Raw genomic sequence first — 8,570 nt, 5'->3', positions numbered from 1 at the left:
TTCTATACATGAATTGGTTGACAGCCACATAAGCTGGCCAGCCCACCAGCTTCGCTACGTGGTCGTCTCAGGTCCACTGCAACATCAGATTCAGCTTTATTTTGTAACATTGGTTTACACACTGTCAAACTCTGTTTTTGATTGATTGATTGAAATATGTATTAACAGTTTGCAGAATTACAGTACATTTCAAGCACAACTCAATACAAAGACTGTTAACTGTGAGTGGACGACCCAATAAAGCATTACACTTGTTTACAAGAGGGTCCACCTTGTTCAATTCATCAAAACATTTAGAGACATACAAATAGACACTTCAATATAGCCAAAGAACAGAACAGGAATTCATCATAAAGGAGGTAAAAAGGGAAAAGAAACATATGGGGAAAAGGGGTGGGGACAGCACTGTGACAGTCTGTGACAATAAAGCGGCCTGCAGCCTGTTACTTGAGTACTGTACTGTACTAAAGTACATTTCAAGAGTGTTATCATTAGTATTACTATAGGATTTTGATTGATGTAGGCCTATTACTTTATTAACAGTTTGCAAATACCATACTACAGTGGTATACAATGCTATACCAAAAGGATAACACAAGAAGCCCCATAAGGCCTTGTTTCCATTGTGGTCCTGAAGCTATTAATATTTACTGTGTATTTATTATTGCGACCTTAGGTCACATTTACTATGAAACCCTGCATCGTTAGTTAGTCACTCCATGCCTGTATGGTCACGCCTTGTGACATCACACCTACATATATGGTCACGCCTCGTGACATGACATCACACCTTCATATATGGTCACGCCTCGTGACATGACATCACACCTTCATATACGGTCACGCCTCGTGACATGACATCACACCTTCATATATGGTCACGCCTCGTGACATGACATCACACCTACATATATGGTCACGCCTCGTGACATGACATCACACCTTCATATATGGTCACGCCTCGTGACATCACGTCTTCATATATGGTCACGCCTCGTGACATCACTTCTTCATATATGGTCACACCTCGTGACATCACGCTTCATGACACGTCATGCCACCATATATGACCATCTCCATATATGAAGATCACGACACTGACCTTATCTAACCCTGGATAACCATACATGGAGAAGACTGGATCATCACCTAGATCTGCATATATGGACCCTGTAAACTTAAGACACGCTCCATATATGGCCAGTACATAAATCATTCCATATGTTGATCTGACCCCCCCATGCCAAAGCACCAGCGCTCGCCCAGCAGTCTGCCGTCACCCAGGCAGATGAGTGCACAAGCCAAGGGCGAGGTCGCTTCTCGCCCTCAGACTCAGGGCGCCTTGCCGCGAATATATTGCTGCCTTCCGGCCAGTGGTTAAAGACCCCTGTTACTAAAAATAACAGGTACACAAATTCTGTTTTATACCAACCTCCATCCGGGCCATCAATGGGGGAAGCAGGGGGAGGTATAGCTGCCGTGTAGTTTCAGGGGTGGGTGGTGAGGATAGATGTAGTTACACTTGGTGCACTTTTGGTTCTAGTTGCACTTTATATTTAAAGGTAATAATCTGTATCTTGTGATAATGTATACATATGTCTGTTGTTGACTGTTGTTGTTGTATGTTTACTGTATTGTGTCTTTTAGAGCTTTTATTATCTGCTGTAAAATTAATTGCCCAGCTTGGGATATATAAATACAATTTAATAAATACACTTGACCTTGACCCATGGTTTGTAATGTTTGTTTGATACTTACACCTGCCATTGTACTGAAAAACCAAGATATAATATTGATTTTGATACTGATACAATACATTGTGAAAACAATTGAACCAATGGAAAGTATTAAAAGGGGCTTCGGACAAAACCTCTCAACTCCTTGAGACCCTCAGTCAAACTATCTGCTAAAACAGCTAACTCCACCACATCTTCCCCTCTCATGCAAGTAATTGACAATAGTCACACCAACTTTGATGAGGCACTGAGGCAGTATTGCTTTGTTTTCTAAATAAAATGTTTTCTTAATTTCCTGAAAATATATTATAATATTTTACATTTTTTGTATTATTATTTTATTTTTTTGCAGGACAAGAGACGATGAGAGAGCTTTACAACAGAAATTTGTGGGACGCCTGAAAAGTCTTGAAATGAGACTAAAAACGCGGTTCACACTCAATCCACCAGGAGGAGCACTATTGTTAAACTAAACTCGACACAGCAGCTGAAGAAATGGCTGACACCTCAACCCTCCAATCAAATATTAAAACGAGGACATGGTGACCAATCAAACTACGTAAGCGGTCTGTTGTGGGCGGGGAAAGGGAAGTAGCTTGCAGTTGAAGACTATAGCTAACCGTTATCATCATCATTCAGTGTTTTATTATTAATAATAACAACAATATTTGATGTAGCATCGCAGAGTGATCAGTCATTTCTGGAGGCTGTGTATTGTAAACATCTAAATCAAATCAATTATTCTTTGAGGTAAGAATATGCAAACAGTCCTGCTCGCTTAGCCAGCATGCTAACGGTGTTAGCTTTCTGCTTTTCCTTTGATTCAGTGTATGCATGCAGATGTTGTATGGATGCATCCACAGTATAATGTACCGGTATGTAGGTTCGTTTGGAACCTCACTGTCCGATATTAGCTCTGAGACGTTATGGACCAGAGCTAGCGGAGAGTGAGCTTCCAAACGGAGCTACTGTTGGATCAAGACTAGATGCGTTTGATCGATTTTGATAGACATATGACACAATCTTTAAAATACATAGTATGATAGATAGTCTCGCACCAAGGCATACAGTACATACAATACTGCCTGCCCCCCCACCCCCCCCTCTCTCTCACACACACACACAGAAGGCTCTGACCTACTGCAGCAAACATCAGCAGTTTCCCCACCCCCATCCATGATGTGACCTGTGTTTTTACTTTTATTTTTATTTTATTTTTTTATTTACTTTTGTCCTGTTTGTCCTTGTTTTGTTGGGGGGGGGGGGGGGGGGGGGGGTGTACGCTGTTTGTTGATGTTTGTGATGATTTTAAAAAAGAAAAAAAAATGGGTGACTGTGCAAAGATTTTCTTGTCAGATGTACTGCTTGGCTGTCCCCAATAAAAAACTATATATATACAAAATAGATAAAAATAGGGATGATGATCCTATAAGGTTTTTGGGGACCGATCCCGATCACCAATTGTTTTTCTCATGATCAGCCGATACCGATCTTGTGCGTAAGGGGAAAATTTGAATATTTCCAAATGATATGTCAAAACCCACGTCAAAACTGTTCCTGTGTGTGTGGGGAGGAATGGTCTGTCACAAAGATGAAAAATGATATACTATATATCTGACTTTTATACCACTTTAGATCGGTTTCTCCAGATACGGTAAATTGCCGATCACAGATAGGATAAATTGCCTATCACCGATCGAGTCATTTGTAGTGAATATTGGCAATCACCGATCGGTGGCCGATTGATTGGAGCATCTCTAACAGAAAAAGTAAACAAGGGTCCCCAAAAGGGGCTAAGAGCGAGCCACCTGTCCACAGATCCACCTGTCAGCCGAGGGTGGACAGTTAGACCTTTTCTAAAAGAGCAGTGTAGGCCAGTGGTTCTCAAACTTCATGTCAGAGATCTCCAAATAAATGATGTATTTGGCCCGCAGATCACTACCTGAAAAGATTTTGTGAAAGGGAGTCCCTCCCATACAAGATTTGTGTTCAAATATATAAAAAATACATGAATAAGGCCTGGTCCAGGGGCACCTTGGCTGGTAATCCAGTCTGGCAGTGTGCCGCGGGTTCGACTCCCGATCCCGACAGCCTTTACTGCATGTCTTCCCCCTGTCTCTCTCCCCATTTCCTGTCAGCCTACTGTCTGTCCCTCCATAAAAAATATAAAATAAAGGTGAAAGCCACAAAAAAACATAAAAAATAAATAAAATACATGAATAAGTTGTTATATATCTTACATATCTTACAATTAAAATACACTTTCAGGGGCAACTCCTGAGTGATCTAAAAAAGAAAATACCTTTTCAGGTACCATCTTCAAAATGTTGAGAAATAAAGTGTGTGTGTGTGACGTGTGTGTGTTTTCTTTACCGTTTACAGAGCTGTGTGTTGTGTCTCAGTCATGGGTGAGGTGGAGCTGTCCTGTCGTGCCTACGTAAAGATGTACCTTCACGCCTCTTTGTTCCCGCGGTGCAGCATCAACGGACTGCTGTTGTCCCCCAGCTCACAAGGTGGCGCCGTCCTAATCACAGACTGTGTCCCACTTCTTCATTCTCACTTGTCTCTGGCTCCCATCACTCAGCTGGCCCTCACACAGGTACTACGCTACCATTGTTTCATTTTGTTTCCTAGGACATGGGGCTGAAATGGGGTGGGGGCGCTCGTTTTGCTTAGTGTGATAAACGATTGCGTCCACCACGGCTTAGTCTTGCGTTACCAGACTGTTGCCTCCGCGATTTCTAAACGCTTCATCATACAGTCTGGGCCAACGGAAGAGGTCTCATGAGTATGCGATAAAGCGGAAGTGGAGCCTTCTCGCCACTTCTGTACATTTATCCTAATATAAATAGAAAACATTAGCTTGTTGCTTAGCAGAAAAGGAAATAAAAAATGTATTTTCGTGAATGGAAATGGCAGCTTCCGTTACTCAGCTCAATAGCATTCGGAGATTGTGGAATAGTTGTCTGGTAACGCGAGACTAACCACAGCTTGCCAGCTCGGATGACACCCTCGTCATTGTGCACAGCCTTGAGGCTCACGTGACTTGCCTTGCTAAGGTAAGCAACAAAACCAAGCGCTCCTCTTCAGTCCCCTATCCTGAGGATAGGGGTGTATAGCCAGAGGCACGCACTGGCTGTGTGGGCACGCCACCTTCCTGTAGCACAGCCTGCACAGGGCATATGTATGAAGTAGACACCAAGTCACTAAATGGATGTGTAATTGTAATATTCTTGATGTGACTCCTTCTCATCCGCTCTCTCAACACCCCATTTAATCAATGGCATATATTGTTTTTCTTGCATCTCAGGTTGACGTGTGGTGTTCACAGACGCAGCAGAGGATAGTTGGCTACTACCAAGCCAACGCTTGTATAGCAGACAGCAGGTCAGTGACCAGTATTTCCACCATTGCCGATATAATTAGTGACAAAGTCGATGCAATAAGTCGTGAGATAGAACAAGTTGACTTAAAGCTTCCATTCCCTACTCAGGATTCAAACCCGGGTCCCACGCTCAAGCTAGGTTGTCCTCAGAAGAGCCCTCCATCTACTGTTGAGCGAATACAGAAAGCCTGTTTGGTTTTGAGTAAATACAGTACCACTTGTCAACCAGTAGGTGTCCTACCCAACCACAGGCTCAGGCTCTACAGTAAATGTCTCAATAGAAGAGCAGTTGAGACTGTTGATCAAACTACAACCACTGCAGCAGCAAAATAATGTTTGTTAACCAAAAAGTGATGGATTGCACATTGCAGCTTTAATGGCCAGAGAGCGGGCCCTCCTGTAACCTCAAACTGCAACCAAGAGGTGTGTGCGACCCAGTACCTGTATTTTTATCATGTTAATCTAAGTGGATAGGATAGCGCACCAGAAGTTAGTTGTTAGTAGTTACAAGAAAAGGTTCAATGCCCACCCATTAGCAGCTGCACAAGGGTCTTTGAGTTGTATCCACTCTGCCTTCTCTGTCGTGCCACACTGTCTCTGAGGTCACCTTGTATTATCCGTAAAAAAACCTAAAAAAAAGTGTCAAACGTTTTCAGCTGAGTTTTAATGTTTCTCTTTCTTCCTTTTTGACCGTGAAGCCCCACGCCGTGTGCCTTGAAGATAGCCGACAAGATCGCGGAGCAGTTCAGCAGTGCTGTTTTGTTAATGGTGAGCAGCACGCACGTACACATGTGTGTGCGCACACACACACACACACACACACACACACACACACACACACACACAGCATTTTTACATGCTTATTTTGCCATCTGTAACCCTAAGCTTGAAGCTAAAAATAGCTATTTACTTATTATATCATAAGAAAGAATAAGATAAGAATGGTATTTTAGTTGTTTGGACACATGTATGTATGTATGCAACTATGCATGCAGGCTAGACATTTATTTAAGATTTAGTGTTGATCATGACCGTCTGTATTTCACATTCAGATTGACGGTGCCAAAATGTCTCCAGACGATCGGGTTCCTCCTATAGTGATGTACGAGCGCAAAGATTCACGATGGACCCTCAAAGACAAACACACGTAAGAGCTTATCTTATCTCACTCAAAACCACAAACCATTTAGAGTGACCGTTGACATGTTTTTATGCCAGTTGTGTTCAAAATGTTTCATGTCAAGGACCCCCAAAAATATATGTAATTGGCCGCTGACCCCCATCTGATAATATGTTGTTCCAGGGACCTCCCCCCAGAAGCAAAGATTTGAGTTAAAAACGTTCACTCTGAAAGAATATATATTCAAAGATGTGTGCCTCATTTTCACGATTTAAAAAAAATAGCAGACCTACAAGCTCGTAGCGCGCCACTTGGTGGCGTGCTATGAGCTTGTAGATCTGCCATTTGTCAATAGCTAAATTATAACATATTTAAAACACCAAAAGGGGTTCCCGCCCAAAATGGGTTAAACCCGATACATTTCCTCAGAGGACGAATAGTAACTTGTGGCCATGTGACCCCTAGGATAATGCTGAGACAGTGGGAGGAGACCCGAGCCATAGCCAGTCAGATCCTGGAGACCGGAGATCACACGCTATTGGTGGATTTTGACACTCACCTGGACGACATCACAAGGGACTGGACAAATCAGAAGCTGAATAACAAGATAGCGGAGCTGGCGTCGCCGGCCAATGGAAACGTGTAGAGGAGTATTAGTTAGCATAGCTTTGTAAAAAATGAATCCCAGATTTATTTTACTTGAAGTCTTCTCCGATGTGCAAACATTCAGAGATTATCACTAACTGTTTTACATCACACGTGTCAACATAGGTTAGAGAAATAACACATTTATTTTTAATGCCTTTTGTGTTTCGACAAATGAAAAAGAGTACATGCATAAATACAGTAACAATACAAATATTTACATCTTGGTAGTTTTGCAGACACATCGTTCTCTACCCACAACACCACAGGACGTACATACATGAATTAAAGCAAATTAAAGTCTTGCATCTGAAACATTTTTGTGAGGCCGAAATCTTAATCTGTGATTTGTGAAAGGGCATGAAAGGAGCCCTTGAATAACTAATAACCGAAAATAGCCGATCTACAAGTTCACAACACAAGCTTGTCGATCGTCTGTTTTCGGTGTGCGACATGATGACTGAAATCAAATGACTGAAATCAGCCGTGGCAATTGAGAACTTTGATCCATGCGTACAGCGTCCAGTGCGTGTCATTTCACATTCCTCCAGCGTGTGTACTGTAGGTTTTAAATGAATTAAAACAATGATTTTTGAATGAATTAAAACGTAATGACATCCATACACATGGAGAAGAGTTTGTTGTGTCCATTTGTATGAAACTGAAGAAGCCGCGATGTGTTCCAAAAACGTTATTTGCTGGTCCACTTTCATTTTAATATGAAAAAGTGTATTTAACTATTAACTCAAACTAACTAACTAACACTTTGACATTAACTGTCAGTGTTGTAAAACCAATGAATGAACTATTCATAGAGCCCTATTTGAGACTTTTCCAGGTTGAAAGTCATTGTTGTGTACATGTATTTGGTACGTGTGACTGTGAACACAGTGGATAGTTTATTTTGGAACACATCTCTTTTTCTTATGTCGAGCCACAGAAACGGGTGAGATATGAATTAATTGATAAAGAGCATATGTTATGAGTTATTGTAAAGCTATAGTATGGAATGATGCAGAGCTAAAAAAATCTATTTGAGTACTGCTGCTGCTACTACTGTAAGTGCGTTTGGCGCAAAGTATTTAATCAGCCATATTTGACAGTTGATACCAACAGTTAATATTATCAAACCCACCACAAACAAACATGTCACATTTGTGTGTGTGTTGGTCTTACATGAATTAAGACAATGATTTTTATAAATGGATTAACCTCTTACGTAAACCCTATATTTCACCGGGGTCCCAAAGGACCCACAAGTCCACTAGTATTACCCAGTCTACACCACATCTCTTTGAATAGGGAAGTGGTTAAAACAGACATTCACTTACACAAAGGTGGTTTGTTGTGTAACAATGAAGCAGAGATGTGTTCCAAAATGTGCATGTCCACTTTCAGGCTGGAAACATTTGCATACGCTGTGACTTCCCTGTGGAAGTGACAGTTGATCTGAGATTATGGATAAAAAAGAAAACAAATTCGGGGACTACATTTGACAGTGGTTGGCGACATTAGTCACAGACGGACAAAGACAGCCGAGGGGCCACGCGGTAAAAGGTGTCTTGAAATCTGTCTCTCTAAAATGGTTGTCAATCAACCAGTCAATTACGTGCTGTACTGTCATTTAAAAAGTCCTATTTGTGCCACCCTTCAGAGGGTTAGGGGTACGGTGTGAACACAGTGG

At 41.7% G+C, this 8,570-nt stretch overlaps 1 protein-coding gene across 1 annotated transcript; it reads left to right on the top strand.

The window, feature by feature from the left end:
* Window positions 1-2,296: 2,296 nt before the first annotated feature.
* On the top strand, window positions 2,297-8,559 carry emc9 (ER membrane protein complex subunit 9). Its single transcript, XM_079489440.1, has 6 exons — window positions 2,297-2,486; window positions 4,119-4,335; window positions 5,047-5,123; window positions 5,820-5,889; window positions 6,174-6,268; window positions 6,707-8,559. The coding sequence occupies exons 2-6, from the start codon at window positions 4,141-4,143 to the stop codon at window positions 6,885-6,887; spliced, it is 618 nt and encodes a 205-aa protein (XP_079345566.1). The 5' UTR covers window positions 2,297-2,486; window positions 4,119-4,140; the 3' UTR covers window positions 6,888-8,559.
* Window positions 8,560-8,570: the final 11 nt, after the last annotated feature.

Source organism: Electrona antarctica, assembly GCF_951216825.1.
Source record: "Electrona antarctica genome assembly, chromosome: 20".
NCBI classification, from domain to species: Eukaryota; Metazoa; Chordata; class Actinopteri; order Myctophiformes; family Myctophidae; genus Electrona; species Electrona antarctica.
The sequence above is the reverse complement of the archived record's forward strand: the minus strand, read 5'-3'. Positions and strand labels throughout refer to the sequence as shown.

Coding starts and splice junctions, on each gene's coding strand:
- emc9 (XM_079489440.1), top strand. CDS start 4,141: ATGGGTGAGGTGGAGCTGTCCTGTCGTGCCTACGTAAAGATGTACCTT. Junction 4,336..5,046: donor CTCAGCTGGCCCTCACACAG/GTACTACGCTAC, acceptor CTTGCATCTCAG/GTTGACGTGTGGTGTTCACA. Junction 5,890..6,173: donor GCAGTGCTGTTTTGTTAATG/GTGAGCAGCACG, acceptor TTTCACATTCAG/ATTGACGGTGCCAAAATGTC.